Source organism: Myotis davidii, unplaced genomic scaffold, assembly GCF_000327345.1.
Source record: "Myotis davidii unplaced genomic scaffold, ASM32734v1 scaffold993, whole genome shotgun sequence".
Lineage (NCBI taxonomy): Eukaryota > Metazoa > Chordata > Mammalia > Chiroptera > Vespertilionidae > Myotis > Myotis davidii.
Genome location: NW_006285483.1, coordinates 1,357,079 through 1,378,655, shown reverse-complemented (window position 1 = coordinate 1,378,655; position 21,577 = coordinate 1,357,079). Strand labels below are relative to the sequence as shown.

The following is a 21,577-nucleotide window of genomic DNA, read 5'->3' as shown; positions in this document are numbered from 1 at the left end:
GCAAGAAAGAATCAGTGAGCGCAGATGATTTAGAAACACAAACACCAATGTTGCATGGTCATGTTAGCTCATTCTTATTTATTTATTTATTTATTTATTTGAGAGAAAGGGGGGAGGGAGGAGAAAATCTTTTTAAGTCTCCAACTTAAAAAGAAAGCCTTGCATTTCTGGCAAGTAACATGCATCTTTGCTCATATAGGACACACACCTTTATTTTCTCCCCTTTGAGACAAACATCAAAATCTGTGCTTAGATACAACCACAGTCAACTAACTGCCCACAGACATTGGTAAAATAAAGAAACCACCTCTTTGGAGTTATTCTTCCCTGTCTCTGTACTCTAATCCTGAGGCTAGTCTCTATCTGGCCTTGAAGATTCTGAAAGTTTGCTGATGTTTATAAACTGGGACAATACATAATTACCATTACTCTGTCTAAGCACCAATTCCACAAAAGGGGGGAGGGACTGTTGGGTCAACACAATCTCTAGAATGAAAACTTAACAATCAAGACTTGCTCTAGCTTGAAAAGTAATTACCTGAATTCGAAGCCATTGAAACGGAAGGACTCAGGCCGGAATCACTAGGATGAAGAAGAGGAATTTAAATTTATGTCACACCAGGGAAGGCAGTTTCCAAAAGCACATGTGGGTCTGGCTGCCATGTATCAGGCCGGTTACTTTGAAGAGCGGGAATGAGACAGACTGCACATGTTTTACAGGTTATCCCGCTGTACTAACCAGGAAAAGACATCTGTTCTGGGAGGGAAATCACTTGGATTTGTTAAGAGTTCTGAGCCCAGAACATTACGGAGACCATTCACGGGGAAAGATAGGAACATGCTTCTCTAATGGAAAGTATACTAATAGATATGGAGGGAGAGAGGAGACATGGGTAGAGGGAAGTTACTTATTTTAAAAAATAAAATCAAAGTAGCAAAGAAGGATTGTAGGAGGCCAGCTATGTTTCTCAAAACTGTCATACTGCCTTGTTTCTGAGAGACTCCTAAAATTTTCTCAATTCTTCCAGCTACCTGATTATTACTACCCTGCCATGGGTAGGTGCCCATGGAAATGCCTGAAAGTACGTGTAAAGGCCAAAAGGATGCTCCTCCACCCTGGACTAAGTGCTCACATGTCGGCCTGCCGGCGGAGCCACTGCTGGCAAGCACTGCTGTCCTGGATGTACTGGAGGACTTCGGAGAGCATGGTGCGTTTAAGGCGCTCCTCCTCTCGCGTCTTCTTAAGGTGATCATAGGTTCTGGCACCTGGAGGTGTAAAACAACCACAACTGCAATAATAATGCAGAACTAAGAAAGGCTTCCTAACTGACCAGCAAATGGCTTGTCTTTTTTTGGTTTCTTTGCAAAACTGCTTCCACAATTAGTTTTCTAAAAGCAAAGTAGATTTCTCCTAGTTTAAAATCCCTTTTTATATTAAGAAATTAAAATGTTCTTATTCCTTTTTTTACCTTTAAGAAATTTTGAGGGGGGGGGACCCAAAATAAAAAAGTGCAAAGAAAATAAGATGATTCATCTTTCCACCCCCAAAAGTAATTAACATTCAATATTGTCATATTTGCTTCCTGTTCTATTTTTCTGTCTATATATTTTTCAGTCATACAAGTGCTATAAGCAAATATTCTTCCTTAAAAAGCAATCAGAATTGCAAATAAAAACAAGCCTTCACTGACCAGTACTGTTCCTTTCCCCTCTGTCCCAGAGGCAGCCAGTATCAGGTAACCAAGCACTGGTATCAGAGTTTTCACATGCACCATGGCTAAACAAAAGTTGTGTGATGTTTTATACTTGTTAACAAAGGTATATAGATGCCAAAATGCCACACCACTAGATTTCAAACTATGTTCCACGGAGCCCCCTAGTCCCATGAACATCCATCAGGGCTTACATTAAGAGCAAAGGTACCACCACATCCTGGTGGTTCTGGGTTCTACACCTGACCTGAACCACTAAACTTCAACTAAAGTAGTTCCACTTTTACCTTATTTATAGATTAGGGCTCCACATAGAATTTTATTTTGAAAACGATTTCCATTGTTAAAAATAAAGAATGATTATACTAAGCTAAACTTACACACATAGGGCTACTTCCTGTGGGTACCGGGTGACTGCTTTCAACCCACAGGAAGGGGGGAATGCTAAAGATCATTCCAACAACAATAATAAAACAGCAGAAACTGTCATTTGTGGAGGATTTACGGCGTGCTTGCTACTGTACTACGTTCTCATGCATTATCTCTAATTTATCTTCAGACTAATTGTAAGAGACTTGGGAAATTAAAACTGGAACAGAATGACAGATCTGGTAAATAGGAGAGCCAGAATCCAAACGCACGCTGTCCAAGTCTAGACCTCAAGCTCTTAACTCCCATAATACACTGCCTTTCCTTATGACCTGGCTCTACTATGACCTGGAGTTTTAAAGCTCTTTAATCACTTTAAACCTTAGCTTCTTCATTAAATGGAAATAACAATATCTCACTCATGAGTGTTGTGAGAATTAAATGACAGGATCCAGGTAAAATGGGTAGCATAGGGACTGGAACATGGTAAACTGTTTCTATGCGATGTTAGCTACTATTAATATAATTAATATCACCACCTCAAGACACTCAGTCAAAGCACCTAAAGCCAGTTGAAGTTTGGTTAATAAGAATGATTAGACCATGCATCACTAAATGTTAACCGGCTGAGGCTAAAAATTAGAATACAAATCCTTTTTTTTAAGAGGCTACACAATCCTAAATCTAAAGCAGTGCCTTTCTTTTGTGTGCAACTTTTATTTTACCTCAGATAATCCATACAGTGGTATTTATAAGGATTAAATAGATGAAACTTTACTGAAAGGTTTAAAAACTCATTCTGAAAAAGGAAAGCTTATTTAAAAAACAACACACCACATCACCTCAAACAGAGACTTCCTCTATGTGTTTGGAATACATCTGGCCTCTGATATAGCAAGTAGTACTTACTACAAAAATTGGTGATGCCTGCTGTCCTGTATTCCTGGAGCCGCTTGATTTCCCTTCGGAGTTCAAATTCCACTGTTCATCCCAAAAAGAACGGAGGAGGAAAATGGGGGAAACACAATCAACATCAATGAGCGCTTTTGCTGTTGAGCATTTTACGTAATTCTGCCTTACGTAAAAGACGGGGCAATTCCATTCGGGGGATCCTATTTGTTGGTAACACCTCATTAGAAATTTTACCCTAGCGCTGAGAAAGTCCTCCTCCAGCTGTCTTCCAGCTGCTGTCTGGGGCTGGAGACAGCAGCAGCTGCAACGTCTTTTAGAAAACTTACAGGGAACTGGCTGAATTCATTTAGCTAGAGAATAACAAACTTTTAAGCAATCAAGTTTCCCTGCTCTATTTATTCTGTGTTAAAAGTTCTACCACATAACCACATTCTTTTATGAAACCTGACTTCGGTATTATTTGATGTGGCCCTTTTGCAAGGGAAGGACAAAAGCTCTGTGCTCAAGTCCCAGATAATTTCTTTCTTCACAGACACAAAAGAGCATTGTGTTTCCCATAAACCAAAGATTTCTACTTCCTCTGAGCACACAGACCAGGCTGCACTGCTTGGGTTATTTGGGTGCTTTGTAACAGAGGATGAAGGAAATGCCCGGACAATCCGTGGGGTGTAGTTCCTTGAAGTGATACATAACCCAGGGATGGCACAAACTGGGACAGGAAGTAAAGCATCAGTCACCTCATATAAACCACATGAAGAATAAAACCAGACAGGGTGTTTGGTGAGGACAACAATCTGGTTCAGATAAAAGCCTATCGTGCCATGTAAGAAATATCTGCATGATGAGAACAAGGTGAGAGCTTTGCTAAAGTACCTTCCCAGAATTAAACTTATGTCAAACACATAAATCTCATGATGAAGGGTAGACTAAACCACCCCACCTCTTTCAAGTCTAGGCTTCCATCCCTTAAACAACTTTAATTTTTTATAGTGAAAAGCCAAAGGATAACTAGGTAGAGCTCTCTCAGAGTATCAGGCGAGAGAATGATGGAAATACTAGCTACATGAGTTATCTAACTCTGTCCCCACTTTAAAAACTAGTTTTAAGCCCTGGCTGGTGTGGCTCAGTTGGTTGGAGCATCATCCTGTGCACTGAAGGGTCTCTGGTTTAATTCCCAGTCAGGGTACATACCCAGGTTTCGTGTTCCATCTACAGTTGGGGCACATGCAAGAGGCAATCAATTGATGTTTCTTTCTCACATCAATGTTTCTCTCTCTCTCTTCCCTCAACACACACCCCTCACCCCCTTCCTCTCTTACATTCAATTAAAAAAAAATACCCTTTGGTGAGGATAAAAACAAACAAAAAAGTAGTTTTAATACTAAAATACTTATGAACAAATAATATAATGCCTGGGATTCGCTTCAAAATAATCCAGTTGAGGGTGGAAAGAAAGTGGCAGACATGACACTGGGTTGGCCATGTGTTGACAGTTGTTAAAGCTAGGTGATGGATATAGGGGGGTTCATTATACTATCATCTCTGCTTTTGTATGTAGTTTTGAAAACTGTCATTAACAAAAAGTTGGGTTAAAAATGTTAAACTACTGTTTATATGGGGGAAAAAGAATGCCACTAGGTTTTTTAACCTCCCCTCCAACTCTGAAAGCTCCAAATTAATTTCATGGTAATAAGGGCAAAGAAAAAATATCCATGTATTTATTTACGGAACTTCACATAAAACACATCATTATCTCTCCTATTTTTATAAACACACACACACACACACACACACACACACACACACACACACACAAACTCAAGGCTCAAAACCACCTACGTGCATGGCTTTCAATGAACTTGTCATGCTCCACTGGCCCCACAATCCTTGCAAATCGCCTCATTGTTTCATAAAGGTCTTGGACCTCCTTGGGATACCGCCGTTCCATTACTACAGAGAAAGTAAAACACAACCACATCACAAAGAATACAAGGATCCCTAAGTTTTCTGCATTTCTTTCACAAGAAGTGAAATGGAAGGACATTATTCATGACTTCACATGACTCATTTACCCATGACAGGAAGCAAACAGGAAAGCTAAGAATGCAAAACACTAATCATAGCAGCATCACAACTATCACATAGGGATGTTGCTATCACAGGAGAGCATCTGCACTACTGAGCACCCTGGTGTCCTTCACACCTCTCTCTTATCTGTACAGGGGCAGGAATTGTTGGCAGCAATGGGAAAGACAATTAAAGGCAGATCATACATTCTTAGGAACAATGTTGGGCAAATTTGCTTATAACTTCTGCAGGAAAACCAGGAATGTGTACACACAATAATCCATCTAGAAGAGACTAGCCTGGAAAAAGTGTACCATCTTTTTTTTATTTTAACTATATTTTATTGATTTTTTACAGAGAGGAAGGGAGAGGGATAGAGAGTTAGAAACATCAATGAGAGAGAAACATTGATCAGCTGCCTCCTGCACACGCCCTACGGGGTATGTGCCCACAACCAAGGTACATGCCCTTGACTGGAACCAAACCTGGGACCCTTCAGTCTTCAGGCCGCCGCTCTATCCACAGCCAAACCAGTTAGGGCAAGTGTACCATCTTTTATATGCCTCACCAAAAATCTTCCTCCTACATACACTTACTCAAGTGAGGCATACAGTATTTCTTCACTAAGTTAAATACCACAACTTAAGTTCTATTTTGATAACTATCATGCAAGTAAATGGTCACACATACAGGATACCTAGGGTCAGCAACTTTGAGGATGACTACTGAGCAAATGTCTAATAAAAAGAGATATTGGCAAAGAAGATGGGAAGTAACACCCATCAACAATATAGTAAGTAGTAGGGTGGAGCAGCCAGAAACCCTCAAAGTGCTACTCAGTCATTTAAATCAGGTAATAGAACTAGGCTAGTTCTGTCCACCTCTGACAGTTATTTAAATTAAGTCCTTTTGTCAGATGAATATTTTTCCTTGCAGGAGACATTCTTACCCACAAATTCTAAGAGCCAATTAGATGGGCAGCCACCGATGGATTATTTTCACTATTAATACCACCTCCCTTCCCTGCCTCTCACTACAGGGATAATATAGAAGAATTTGGAGTATAATTTTAAAATTTGATGGAAAAAAAAACCCTCTGCCTACCATATACTGAAGGTCACATGTACATTCAGTATAGTGACCACTGAAAACCTCTGAGACCACATTGCACATGTCATAGTTAAGAGTAAGGAGGCTACACTGACCTCTGTCCTCCAGCTGAGATTAGATATGCACAAGAGTCACGGTCTACTATAAATAAAGGTTAAAAACTCACTGACCCTATTATGAAAAGCCTGTGGCTACCAGAATTGACCAATTATTGTCTAATAAGGCAAAGGAAATCTGCTTCTGAGTTAGTTGTGCAAACCCACAGCTCTCAATGAGGATGAGGTTTAACAGGCAGTCTCGTACACTGCCAGAAGGAATACAAATTGATATAACAGCTTTTGTAGAGGAACCTGGCAGCAAGTGTCAAAAGTTTTTCATGATTATATCCTTTGACCTATTATGTCACTTCTGGGACTCTACCTAAAAAAGATAAGTAAGTCTAAACATAGAAAAAGTTTTATTCATAAACAAGTTCATCACAGAATTATTTTTAATGATTAAGCAAATGAAAATATGCTAAATAATAACAAAAGGCAGGTTAAGTATAGTATTATATAAGTATATATACACAACACATTATGTAACTGTTAAAAATGACATCTTCCAAACACCACAATCACTTGAAAAGTATGTAATGGACAGTGAAAAAATAAAGGACATAAAGTGTAACATATTTATGTTCATGACTATATTAAAAGACAACCCCTATGTCTGGCTGACCTGAACCCTATAGGAGCCCAGAGTATCAAAACCTGTAAGAGTCTATCAACTAGGATAATTATTAGGTACTTAAAAATATACATATTATTGTGACATACAACTATTATAAACATTTTAATTTAAATATTGCAATTACTCTGAGATCATCATTCTAATTTGCTGAACAAACTCTACAGTGTAGAAGAAAAAGTACAGGAACTCTTTCTGCCCAGCCTAGGTATCTCCAATATTTAAAAGAGTAAGCTCAAAGTTGGCATTTAAAAAACCCCACTCAGATTTATTATCACCATCACACAATGCTAAAAGCCACTGTTATTTGTTTGTCTATGATACAAAATAGAAAAACGACTTTCTGTTTATTTAAAAAACAAAACATTTTTACAACCTGGTGTTCAAGGTTATGTTTAACGTATAGTTCCAAACATGACCCTACTCAGGTCCAGAAAATGATTCATGCATACTCATGTTGCTATACAGTAATTACTATACTGATTTTTTTAAAAGATCATCATGCAAATGTTGACTATATATTAATGGTCCTTAACTCTTACTATTCAAGAGAATTGTTTCGAAGACTTTTATCTTTATTTATTTACTAGAGGCCTGATGCACGAAATTCATGCAAGGGGCTCAGCCGTCGCAGCCCCAGCTTCGACAGGAAGGTCATTTGGCTGTCAGGTCTAATTAGCATATTATGCTTTTATTTTTATAGATTGCCTTGAAGACTTTTTCAGCTGGCCCACCCTGATCATGGCCAATTGGCAGTAGGGGGTGTGCAGGAGGCAGCTGATCGATGTTTCTCTCTCATCGATGTTTCTAACTCTCTATCTCTCTCCCTTCCTCTCTGTAAAAAAAAAATAAAAAAATAAAAATACAGATGCTTTATCTCTATCCCCAGAGATTCTGACTTAATTAATCTGTGGTGATACCCTGGTATCAGAATTCTTTAAAGCTTCCTAAATGATGATAATATACAACTTGGATTAAGAACTACTACCATAAATGATTTAAAACTATTCAGTTAATGTTGGAAGAAATTTTAAAATAAAGAAAACAGCTAATACTTACACTGAAACTTCCTAAGGTTGATTAATCCATGATCTCTTATAATTCTAGAATGAAAACCACAATGTTTATTATAGTCAGTTTTACATTTAATAATGTTTTCCACATGCAGCTTTTACCAGACATCCTAAATATTCTGAAGTGAAATATCAAGATCCAAAGAAGTCACTCCCCACATAGTTCTGCAAATCAGTTAGTCACTAACACAATTGTAGGCTCTCAAGCATCATACATTTTTCCTCTCCTTGGGCTTAGCAGACTCCCAATAACTATTTGCTGGATGAATGAATGAACCAATGAGCACTTACAAATACTGAAAAATACATGTCTCTAACTTAAGATGAAACAGAAGGGAAGCTGTATTCATGTCATAAAAATTAACTTATTCAGCTTAGGGAATTTAAGGGAAATTTAGGGGAAATCTGTTAATATAAAAGGACACCATGATCACACATTCAACATTTACAACTGCACACTGACATAATGCTTTGAAACTATTTGAAATAAATATTCTGCATGTTTAATGGAAGGGCATCATAAAACATAATATCCAACAGCAATCTCAACAACTGAGTTGTATAATACTGTCTAGTTCCAATTGGTTGTTTAAAGCAAAACAGAATGTAAGTAAACCATGCAGGATGATGTGTCTGGAGCCTTTGACTTATACCAGAGGTATAATGACTAGCTAGGAAGCTCCTCACAAGAGCAGCAGAGTAAGCTTCTTCAGCACTTCTCAGAAGTCAACTCAAACCCCCAGAGAGTGAGCTTTACTTTACATCACATCTTGGTCCCTGAACAGTGTCCCCCAATTTAATCAGTACAGCAGTTCCCAAGTTCCATTCCTTTTTATTGTTGTGATGCCACTACATCTCCAGTCAGCAACATCACGTGTTAGTAACATGCCTACACACACACACACACACTCACAACCTCTACATACCCTTCTCTGAATGTTAAAAGAGTCTGTAAACCAACAAACCAACAGGGGTCTGGGATCCATAATTTCTCAGTCTGAATCTATGTTTTTTTGTTCTATTGCAAAGAGAAGGAATAACCAAGAGTGCCTGAAACTTGTTCAGAATTTCCTTTGAAATTCTTGTAGATAAAAGATTCTCATAAAAAATAATCCATTAGGATGAGAACATTATAAAAAGCATAACAACTTAATATCTTGAATTTATCTTATTCCTTTTTTCCTTAAAACAGTGTACCCACATTCTTCACTGGGCATTAATACTTCAAGAAAGGTTAAGGAGGAGGTAAAAAAAAACACACACCACCACCAAAACAACAACAAAAACCCCCCGACAGGTATGATTATCCTCATTTGATAGATGGAAAAACTGAGACCCAAGGTCTTCCTCAAGGTAACAAGATAAACCACAACTGGAACATTCTTATCGACTATATGTGTATGTGGCCAATAGTCCAAAGCTGAAAGGAGGTTTTCTACACTTACTTTTTCCGCCTTTGTCTCTCCTTTAACCTGGAATGGTAGATATCTACTACAGCCATCTTCAGAGCTTTAAATAAACAAACAAATACATATAAATAAAGCTAAGACAAAAATAAAAATCTTTACACCTCATATTGCTAACTATTCCATACTCACTCAGTGATCTAGGAGACCAATCATTAACTACAGAAAAAATATTAAGAGAAATGAATTAAGTTAGAGCTATGTTACATTAAACCATTCTTCTAATCTACAATGTATGAATTCTGAAGAAATGGTAAGACTTAATAACTTCAGTAGATACTAGAACTATTCTAATAACCTGTTATCTCCTTAAGTATTGTGTAAGTTGGAGTTTGGTGATTTTGTTTTAATTACTGAAGATATTTACGAAGAAAGGGGCCCTAGAGCACAAAATATGATCTGATGTGTCCTCTGAAAAAACTAAAATACATGATTCAAATGTTAGGTAACAATTTCTAGTAACACACCAGCCTTCAGCCTTCACAATAAGGAATTTGTTTGTGTATGACAATTACTTCTTCCAGGATAGAAAGCTTCATTCCAAACTACAGCCTCTGTAATACTAATAAACAAAAAAAGCAATCCAATCTCATCCAAAAAATGTGAGATACAAGTTCCGGTTTAGCTCATGGGGGCAATGAGTCAGCACAGATTTATATGTTCTGCTAGGCTAGAGCAACTCTTATACCTTGTTTTGCAATGATGGATGTTAGATGTGCTCTAGCTGAACCTCCTCTCCCTACTCCATATCCAGCTACCTTTCCTAGTACTAGTCCCTGAGGGCACGCACCTCCATGGAACTGTTTGAAACCCAGGCTTCTGCTGGAAATAGTTTTAGAGTAGGGGAAAAATGGAACCAATTAATGAAGAGAGCAGAACTCAATGGCTTCTTAGAATCATCATTTCTTTCACTACATGAAAGCAAACAAAAGTTGATCAATGTACAAACCTGGTGCACTATCAACATGGTAGCCCTGGCGGGAAAACAGAAATAAATTCTGGATACTTCATCCTGACTCATTACTGTCTACTTGCCCTAAGGATAGTCTCAGATTAGAAAGAAGAAATATCGAAATCTAACATGCTGGGCTATGAACAGATGCATTACATATGTCTGTAACTTCAATCACTGGGAAATGACCAGAAATACTTTATCTAGGCCATTCTCCTTTGGATCTAAGATAAAAATAAGTTCTAGCTGGATGATCTGAAGAGGTGAGAGAATGCAATATTTTTTTAAGTTTAAGTATTAAAAAAAAGTGTTAACTACCATGAAAATTTTTTTGTTCTTTTCTAACAAGTTCAAAAATTTAAACATCTGCCAAAACCGGTTTGGCTCAGTGGATAGAGCGTCGGCCTGAGGACTGGAAGGTCCCAGGTTCGATTCCGGTCAAGGGCATGTACCTGGGTTGCGGGCACATCCCCAGTAGGAGATGTGCAGGAGGCAGCTGATCGATGTTTCTCTCTCATCTCTCTCCCTTCCTCTCTGTAAAAAATCAATAAAATATATTTAAAAAAAAATTTAAACATCATTGTTTCATTTTTTTCTCATAACTGCCAACAAACTAAAAATAATTCAATGATAACAAGTCCATGATTTAAGGCAATGGTTTTCAAACCTTTTTTAGGTAGCAGAACTCTTTCTACAAATGAACTCTTTCTTGATTTATAGGGTGGTTCCATATGCAAGCCCAAGTACCATAGAATGGCCCCATGCCCTGCCACCATTTCTAGCAGTTGCTGTGCAATGATAGGCTCTAGAATGCTGTGCTGGTGGAGATGCACTTTACATGCCTGTGTGGGGAAAAGGAGGATAAGAAAAGGGAGGGGAGGATGTGTCTCTGACATGCAGTGTAACCTTATGCAAGTTTTAGAGTGGATTCTATTTCTTATGACAAATAGACTTAGGAAGTCAAATGTTCAACCAGAAAAAGGAGCAAATATAACAGTTAAGGAAATAGTTAAAATACACTATTTATCATGTTCCAGGCTCTTTATGTGCCTCATTTCATTTATCCACCCAATAAGATCCACACAATAATAAGATGAGTTCAATAGGAAAGAAACTACTTCATGATGTAGTGGAAATCACTGCTAATTTTGACAAAATATTTTTTGTTATTTTTCTAAGACACTAACTTACCATGCTATTTCCTGAGATTTGTGTGGGGATGACTTAATTAAAACAGAAAAACTGAAGAGACTGTTACCAAAATAAAAAATAAATAAAATAAATAAATCTGTAAATAAATACTGCTGATAATTAGTTCTATGGCTTGATCATTTCAATAGTTTAAACATGTACAACTAGCTTTGGGTAACAAAGGGAAGGAAAGAAACACGTAGAGAAGATTCGTATTTGAAGCTCTCTCTTTCCTTGATAAAGCACACTCAAGTTGCAGCAATTGATTTTAAGTTCTTCATTTATAACTCAGAGAGGACCACAGCACAGCAGACAGAATAGAATTAACAAGGCAAACACTGCAAGAATGAGAATCATCAGTTCACATTCCACTTATAGTGACTGGAGGTTCCAGTAAAGTGGGAACAAAGAACCAGAGATCATTAAAAACAAACAAATCAGCCCTAGCTGGTTTGGCTCAGTGAATAGAACATTGGCCTAGGGACTGAAGGGTCCTAAGTTTGATTCCAGTCAAGGGCTAGATCCCCAGTGGGGGGCGTGCAGGAGGCAGCCAATTAATGATTCTCTCTTATCATTGATATTTGTATCTCTCCTTCTCCCTTCCTCTCTGAATCCATAAAAATATATTAAAAACAAAAACAAACCAAAACCACCCGTCACAAGGCACTACTGTTTATTTGGCAAGAAAATCAAGTCAGAGGCCTTAACTGCAGGAAAGCCGATCAAAATGCCTATTACAACCACACAAGTTCAAACCTATGACTCCGTTTTTTTTTTTTTTTTAATTTTTTTAAAAGTCATTCCAACCTCCCCCCACCTCCCTAGCTTTTGGCCCGAGAGGTACACAATCAGTTATGTGAAGGAAATAAGACTACATGACCTAAAGGTTAATGTCAGCAATTAGGAGGCCTGAGGCAAGTAAGTTAACTCCTTTGTACATTACCCTGAATGTAAAATGGGAACATATCTATTCTTATTTATCAGGAATGTGGTTAAGCCATAGGAGACAACAAATGTGAATATCATTCCACCTCTCAATATGAACCCAGCAACAAAGATTTAAGGTTTAAAGATAATTAGTACAGTATTAAGATCATAGACTTTGGAGATGGCTCTGTCACTTGCAGGTTATATTACCTCAGGCAAGTTACTTGGTATTTCCATTCCTCAGCTATAAAATCCTATCTAATAAAGAGGTAATATGCAAATTGACTATCACTCCAACACACAAGATGGCCACCCCCATGTGGACACAAGATGGCCACCCCCATGTGGACACAAGATGGCCACCCCCATGTGGACACAAGATGGCCAGCAAGGGAGGGCAGTTGGGGGCGACCAGGCCAGCAGGGGAGGGCAGTTAGGGGCAATTGGGCCAGCAGGGTAGTTAGGCATTGATCAGACCGGCAGGGGAGTGGTTAGGGGGTGGTCAGGCTGACAGTCAGAAGCAGTTAGGGGCAATCAGGCAGGCAAGCAGTTGGAGCCAGCAGTCCCAGATTGTGAGAGGGATGTCCGACTGCCCTCAAGGGATCCCAGATTGGAAAGGGTGCAGGCTGGGCTGAGGGACAACCCACCCCTCCCCCATGCACGAATTTCATGCACCTGGCCTCTAGTGGATATAATAATAATGCCCAATTCATAGTGTTTTGTGAGGATTAAATGAGTTCACATGTGTGAAGGACTTAAATGCTACTATGTATTAACTGTTATTAATAGCATTTATGTCTAAAATGTCCTAAGCATAAGATAGTGAAATCACTATGAAGGGGAAGGGCACTTGGAAAAGGTGAGTGTGTGTAGAGATCAGGGTGAATCTCTGATCTGCTAACTGTAAAAGGATCTAAAGGCTGACAATATTGGCCAAAAAAGGGCTGGGGGTGGGTGGAGAAGTGAGGGAAAATCCATGCCTGGCCAAAAAATTTTGCTGAAATTATCTTTCCAAATAAAAGGAGAATAAACTCTTTTAATGTGCAACCCTGAGGTGTGTTGAACACACAGACACAACACATAGGAAGGAGCTTATAATGATAATGCCTCTTGCTTGCTTCAGTTATGAGACAGCAATGGTTAGAAGATGTTGCAACCAGGATTTCAGACCCTGTGAAACTCTGGGAAAGAGGAGTTCACAAATTTAAGAGATTTTCCCAAATGAAAGCAGGAAAAAGGAACTACACTGTGTGTCTGCACTGAAATTCCCACAATACACCATGACACACAAGAGTGCCAAGTTATGAGTCTTCTGCTAGTCTCTTTCTGAACCCATAATTTCTGCTTATTTCAATAAAATATAAGGAGGTGTTATTTAGGGCTCCCAGAACTTCCTTATTTTCTTCCTCAGACACTGCTTCACTTGTATATTCTTTGGGCCCATTCTAAAAGCCTTCTGGTATGATTGGAATGCAATTTTATTATCCCTCCATTGTGTCTCAGGCCTCTATAATGGACCATTCAGCTCCATTTTATTAGACAAATTCCATGAATCATAGCAAAAGTCTTTGGGTAAGGAAAGGGGCTTGGTAGCATCTGTTGATCTTCTAGATGCCCTGGGATGGAATATAAAAAACAAACCCAGCCAAACAGTTTGCTTCCTTCTAGTAGTTGTAAGTGAGGAAACATAAAAGGAATGTTGTTAATGCTCAGTAATATTAGGAGTATAATGGTATAATGGAATGGTAATAATGTCACCTGAATTATGTACCATCTTTCATTGGAGACATTCACACTCTATGACTAATCAGTGTCACCCCCTTTTTTTTGGCAGGGGACACAAAAAACAGTAAGCAAGATTCTAAGGACTTGCCCAAGATCATACAGTGACTCAGAAGCAAGCCCAAGGCTGAATCAGTGTTCTGATTTGCACAAAATATGTGTTCCTTTGTCTGTTCTGGGTGTGCTACTTCTCATTCCTTCCTGAGTCTCCTTGGGCTCCTAGTCCCCTTTCAATGAGTGCTCAGGGAGGAACCGCTCAGCTCAGGGGCAATATGTCCCATTGGACAGAGGGTCATGCTGCCAGAGGAGCTAAGAACGTAGAGACATAAACAAAGCATCCCTTTATGGCACCAACAAGTCTTCCCTCTAGTACTATGAAACCTCTTTAAAATATTATCACCTTTTTGGAGATTAGAAGGTGGATTAGGCAGGTATAGGGGGGGATAAATGGTGATGGGGAAAAAAATAAAATAAAGAAAAAAAATGTTATTACCTTTTAAAAAGCACCCATTTCAACATCCACTACTAGACAGGAAGGAAAGGGGATGCAGGGGTTATTATTTATGTTATGTTAAAGCCACTTACCAGTATGCTAACAATCAATAACTGATGCTTTGTAACAATCAATAACTGATGCTTTGGTTCTAGTTCAAATGAACTAAAATCAAGTGACTAACAAGTTTTCCTAAAATATTAATGTTTATTGCGTGTAATATTATTATATTTAAGATAGTTTTTCTTGAATAATTGGTGTTTATTGCATGTAAAATTATTATATGTAAAATCATTTTTCTTGAGATACTCATGTTTACTGCATGTAATATTATATTTAAAATCATTTTTCTTGAAATAAAGGAAAGGTCCCATTTGAAAAAAAAAATGACTTAACAAAGTTGTAGAGATTGTAGAAAGATCACAAATAATTAAAGTATGTTTTAGGTTTGAAATGCTAACTTAAATAAAAACTGTTAAGCAATCAATTGCTTCTTTCTAATTTTTTTCCCTTTTGCTCCCACTTAACAGAAAGTAGCACAAGTGCACCAGGACAAATTACAGATCTTGCTTCTACGAAGAATGAAGAGTGAAATTAAATCCCAACCATTACACTTTTCTTAATAATGTTGAGGCTTAAGAATGAAGACCTTGGATTAGGGCCTAGAGAAATAATTCATCAAGTCTCTTACATAGTTTAGCCATTATTAACATTAGAGATTCTAACTTTCAAAAGTTCAGTACTTTTGAACAGTATATAAAAGATTATGTTTATTAAGTTGCCTTTTTTTTTTTTGCATTCTGGAAAAGAGAGCTACAAGCTAGAAAACAATCCCATTTCAATTAAAGCTGGTGTATATGAGAGAAATACTGAATGGCAATCCACGCACTACCTTCAAGGGAACAACGACACAGGTGAGAAAAGACAATAACATGAGTTACCCGGGGTTGAAAAGAAGAGATTGACAGGATGACTGAACAAATACAATGATGAATCTAGTGAATGCCAAACTGGTTTGCTTTCAAGCTTTTCTCTTTTAGTTCAATCTGCGTCACTCTGCCTTTCCTTAAAGTTGTGTGGGAGAAGAGAAATGAAATTTTGAAAAGAAAATGGCTCAAGAAATATGTAGAGATAAAATTTTTGTGAGAACTTTCTTTGTTCTAGATCTGGTATAACAAACACCTAGGCAGCTCTTCTATGGAATCAAATTCCCCTTCTAATGACAGAGTAGCAGTTAATGCCACATGAAAACTTGATTTATCTATAATTCAACAAGGATTCCACTTGCCTTCCCTGCCTGGAATATAGATTTAAGAGAAACAATGAAGATGCTGCCTGGGGAATACAGAATCCAAGGGAGCACTGTTCACATTGTATCACATTCAATTTCAATTCTGAACTGAAATGAAAGACTAGGGATTATTTCAAATAGGTAGATCACTGAAAACAGAAAGAGGGGGGAAAGATTCAACAAAAGTCTAATCATCCAATTTTTAAAAAATGTATTTATTGATTTTTAGAGAGAGAGAAAGGGAGAAGGAGAAACATTAATCTGCTGCCTACTGTGCATTTCCTACTGGGGATCAAGCCTGCAAACCTGGTAAGTGCCAGGGCTGGGAACTGAACCGGTGCCCTTTCAGTGCATGGGATGATGCTCAACCAACTGAGCTATACCAGCCAGGGCTAACCATCCACTTTTAAGAGCTCTGTTGGTATTAACCATTTATATTATAACACAACAGTTGACATAAATCCCTAAAGAGCTAATCTTAGATGAGAATTCAGAAATGTTAAAAATTCAACAGTTCTAAGAAATGAGAAATTCCTAATCTTGGTCTAAAAAATCCTCAAAAAACTTCCATTCTTTTCCTCTGCAGTGGGAAATTTTGGTTAACAAATCATAGTGCACATCTAGCACCAGTAGGTGCTACTGAAGTCCCAAGGTCTTCTTCACATTGGCCCCCTTCCTTCTCAGGAGGCAGTGAGGGCCAGTTAACTAATTACCTCAATGTAGCCCTACCTCAGTCAAAAGGAAGATCTATACTCCAAGGAATGGGATATTCCCAACTACCATTATATAATCAACGTTCTCACCATCAGCACAAATGATCTTTTTCATTGTGGCCAAAACCCAACAAAAAAAGTTAAGTTCAGCAACTTAATCACTAGGTTTTGAGTCCCGTTTAGGGCAGGGGACATGTTTTATTCATCCTTAGATTCCTAGACCCCAACACAGTACCATCACATAGTTTGCAATCAATAAAAACATTTGTTAAAACAAAATGTTACCATGTAAAATGTCCGAGTCATCTTCAACAAAATCGATGTCTCTCAAGTCCCACTCTGCATAATTGTCAAACTCCTGTTTGAGGGGAAAAAAAAATTCCCACCCCAAACTTATCAGTTTTGAGTAATACCTTTACAGTAGCCATGCATTAGAAGTAGAAAATACACAGGCAAACACTCCTTTAAAAGTAGTGAATGGGGTACAAAGCCAGGATACTGCCTCAATAATGAGAAATCACGGGGGAAATCTAAGAGGCTTTCAGGCAGTTCTGACAGCAAAAATGAGAACAGTTATGAGTTCATGAATAAAGCCAAAGCTATTGTTCTAAAAATTAAAAGTAGTCTGTTTATAAAAGGTAACCCCAGAAAATCTAACTCTGACTAGATCTTCCGGTATGAAAATTGTCTGCATTAATTCATCTACCTTTTTACTACCTTCTGAGGGCTCTATTTATGCAACTGTGCTTGTGTAGCTCACTGTACTCATATTCTAGTCAATGAGTGAAATCGTAGGGATAGCGTCTATGGGGTAGCTCTACAATATCACTTGCCTTGAAAAAAATGCAGTTCTGGGCATGGCTAGCAAAATTGTTTGTAGCTCACTAAAACTTTCAACTTACCTCTAAGAGCACTGTAATTGTGAATTAGATATAAATCAAGCAACTTATGACTACATTCACAGGGCTTTTAACTCTATAGCCGAACAAGGAACGTGTAGTTTTTATATACATTTGTCATTCTTTATCTTATAAACACAGTACAGGGGTCAGCAAATCCAGCCCACTGCCTGTTTCTACAAACAAAGTTTACTGGAGCACAGGCAGGCTCATTTGTTTACAATATTATCCATGCTGCTTTTGCAACAATAGTGACAAAGTTCAGTTGCAAAATAGACTTTTTGGTCTACAAAACCTAAAATATTTACCATCTGGCCCTTAAATAGAAAAAAATTGCCAACCCCTGATATAGTACAACCTTGAAACCCCTTAGGTATGGAATAAGAACCAGTCTATAGAAACCCCACACCTACTAAGAAAGTGGGAGCCCACACCACTGAAATTTAAGAAACAGGCTCTTGGCCTGAAGAACTTTCACTGTTCTACATGTGAAAATGTTTACAAATGAGAAAAAGCACTCAAACAGAAGAAAATGTCACTGCATAAGGGACTACAAATTACAGGGCTTTGAAAATCTTTTTTTAGTGCTATGAAACCTATGGCTACGAGATATAAGCCTCATCAGAAACAAAAATGAGTTTCTCCTACCTCAATGAAATCTGCTCGAGCTGGCATGTATCCTGCCATGTCCCGAGAAAGCAAAGAGTCAAAGGTAGGTCGGGGAGGGTCTTCTGCCGCTGGAAAATTTAGAGTTTTTCTTATTCACTTTAAATGACACATAAACAGTCATTTACACTCTAAAATATTTCTGTTTGGAGAAAGACAGCATCTGAGAGAATAAATAAAATTCAAAGCTTTTTATAAAGGGAGAAGTGAAAGAGATAAACTATTACGGAAACAGACTGATTTTTTAAAAAGGAAATTAAGCCCTGGCCGGCTTGGCTCAGTGGATAGAGCGTCGGCCTATGGACTGAAGGGTCCCAGGTTCGATCAAAAAAAAAAAAAAAAAAAAAAAAGGAAATTAAGACTTAAGAAAACCTTGAAGTAAAGATAAGAAAATTCGCTCTGCTTTTTGCTTTTGACAGGCGAAAAAACAAAGGATCTTTTCTTTAATATTATAGAACATAGGTTTTTACCCTGTTTCCTTCAGCATCCTTATGCTTTAGGACTAATCTCAATTTATAAATCTCATCCAACTGAGAGGCCAAAAAGACCCTATTGGGTTTGGAAGTTAACTGAAATTGAGTCCCAGCTCTAACATCCACTAGTCCCCTAACATCCACATGACCTTGCACAAATTAACCTTTGTGAATCTGTTTCCTTATGTGTAAAACAAAAGCACTTGCTCTGCCTAGGTCACTGGGTTTCTATGAGGAACAAAGGATCTAATGGATTTAGGAACTGAGCACAACATTCCAAGTACTATCCAAATACGAGGTATCATCAGGCTTGGAGGCAGTCAGCTACAAAACTGTTTCTAAGAATATGAGGAAAGGGAGGGAGGAAGGGAAAACATTCATATTTCATTACTTGTGCTCTGGGAGTCATTGAGGAAAGATGTCCATTTATAATTCATCACAGTTTTGGTTATGTTTTGTTAAAAGACCCATGGGTCCCTCAGCCACATGTGATTAAAAAAAAAAAGTGTGCTATTATTGCCACAACGAAGTGAACAAAAATAACGAATTGCTTCTTGGGCTTAACACTGGGATGATTAATAATTAATGATAATAACTCAAATAGTGGGCTTTCTTATTAACTAATATCTACAATCATAAACTCTCCAAAGGGATTATAAAAAGCCTGGTGTTCACAATAGCATGGAACTGCAAGTCTCATGAGTAACTACACGTTGGACCCAGGCACCCTGACATCCAGTATAGAACTCTGGCCTCTGGGAGATGTTCCCTCCTGGCCCCATTATGGCCCTGACTCCCAATAATGGCCATGCCAACTCCTCCTGTATTTCGTAAACTCATTAGCTGTCCATGTCAACAAACCATTATGTATTTGCTATGCAACAGGGCCCAGAGATGACCCAAGTATCTCTTTTAAAAAGGGAGGCACTTACAGAGAAATGGAATGGCAGTGTCAGCAGTTTTTGCCTCCTCTGCTTGCTTCAGGTTACGCAGGGTAGATGCAAACAGAGGGTTGTTGATGAAATGCTTCATATAGTGCTTTTCACACTCCTCCTTGGTCTTGGTACACATCTGATTGGCTACATCCTGCCTAGAGGAATGTGAGGAAAAGAGAAGGAAGTAGTGTTTTCAACTACACATAATGATAAAGCAAGTTTGTTCTTCACAAATTTTAAGTCCTATCCACATAATGTCTGGGATTTGATACTTCCAAACTGGTGTCATGGAGCTATCAGCAGAACAATAAGACAACTACAAGGCTAATATTGGTATAATCTGCTATTCTAAATCCTGCTATTCCAAGATATAGAAACAATATCTGAAAAGCCCTTTCCTTTCCACCAAAAGAAGTGAAAAATCACTACAAAGCTTGTAATTACCCTGTGAGCTAGGCCCCATGGAAAGGATTGCTATAAATAAAAACAAGCCACTTTGGAACAATAAAAATGTACATACATAAATATCTATATAGAAAAGACTAAGCAACTAGCTATGAGGCGCACTGACCCCCAGGGGCATACACTCAATGCAGGAGCTGCTGGGTGACAACTTTGCAGCGTGCCCTCTTGCACTCCGGGACCCCTCAGGGGATGTCCAACCGCTGGTTTTGGCCCAATCCCCACAGGCCAGGCCAAGGGACCCCACCGGTGCACAAATCTGTGCACTGGGCCTCTAGTAGTTTTATATTTGCGTAATGTTTTATAGTTTACAAAACATTTTGCATGAACAAAATTTCTTTACTAGAGCTCTTACAATAGGCCAAGCATAAGCTAGAAATATTCATAACATAATTTAAGTCAATCCTACCATTAACTGTGTGGTGTGAGTACTTACTATCTCAATTTCACAGATGAAAAAAATGAGGCCCAAAGACATTAAGAGAAACTTGCTCAAGAACACAAAGCACATAAGTGACAAAGCCAGAATTTGTTCTCAAGACTCCTGAACCCTAGCCCAGAATGAAGAGGTGGAGGTGAACTCTCTCCATGTCCCCTCTCAATCTCTCTCTTCCACAGTGCTTCACTTGTTCTCCTAAGGCATTACTATGCTCTGCTTTGTGTACTTCAACAAAATGTGTGTATACATATATATTCCCATTCTAGATTATAAGCTTCTTGAGGGCAGGGTGTTATAATTCTTAACTCTAGCACCCTCACCACCAAGCTTAGTACCTTATAGTAGATAGGAAAACTATATTATTTTTGTGATCTTTGCTAAGAGGGAAGGGGGACAGGGAGGATTAGCAAATTTTAGAGCATTAGAATGGCAAGCGAAAAAATGAAAAACCAAAAAGGCCAAAGACGACTACCAAGTGTCTCATAAGTGATCACATTTCTATCTTCTGTGGTATTCCCTATAATACATAATATATTTTTTTGGTGCTTTTTTTTAAAATACACAATATTTTATAATAAATGCTGAATGAATAAAACAAGCAAAATGTGAACTGAACTCATCCAGTCTCCTTCAGAGACTTCAACATAAGTGAGGCAGCATAGTATATTCTATTAATATCAGGAAAGATTATATATACTAGGAAGTCAGGACAGGGTGGATCTACTTAAGAGTCCTTCACTAACAAGCTATGTGATCATGAGAAATCATTTCAGGTCCCTAAGCTTGAGATTCTTCATGAACAAAATATATTTAATAAACTCTCTGTTGTCTAATTCATACAATGTTATCATCAGTGTCAAAGTACTCCCAAAGAACAAAAACGAAAGCAGTGGGATTAAGTGTTACTACCTAAGGC

The 21,577-nt window shown here is 38.2% G+C and overlaps 1 protein-coding gene across 4 annotated transcripts in view; it reads right to left on the bottom strand.

The window, feature by feature from the left end:
- Positions 1-21,577, bottom strand: part of TADA2A (transcriptional adaptor 2A) — a 50,521-nt gene that overhangs the window by 4,201 nt on the left and 24,743 nt on the right. For 2 of the 4 annotated variants that reach the window (XM_006756177.2, XM_015559073.1), the window contains 9 exons: positions 19,758-19,915; positions 18,335-18,423; positions 17,073-17,145; positions 9,418-9,481; positions 7,959-8,002; positions 4,833-4,943; positions 2,991-3,062; positions 1,134-1,266; positions 539-582 (listed from right to left, as the gene is read on the bottom strand). In XM_006756177.2, coding sequence (XP_006756240.1) covers positions 539-582; positions 1,134-1,266; positions 2,991-3,062; positions 4,833-4,943; positions 7,959-8,002; positions 9,418-9,481; positions 17,073-17,145; positions 18,335-18,423; positions 19,758-19,915 — 788 coding nt within the window. The remainder of the gene's footprint in view (positions 1-538; positions 583-1,133; positions 1,267-2,990; positions 3,063-4,832; positions 4,944-7,958; positions 8,003-9,417; positions 9,482-17,072; positions 17,146-18,334; positions 18,424-19,757; positions 19,916-21,577) is intronic. The other 2 variants (XM_015559074.1, XM_006756178.2) reach the window with 2 other exon arrangements.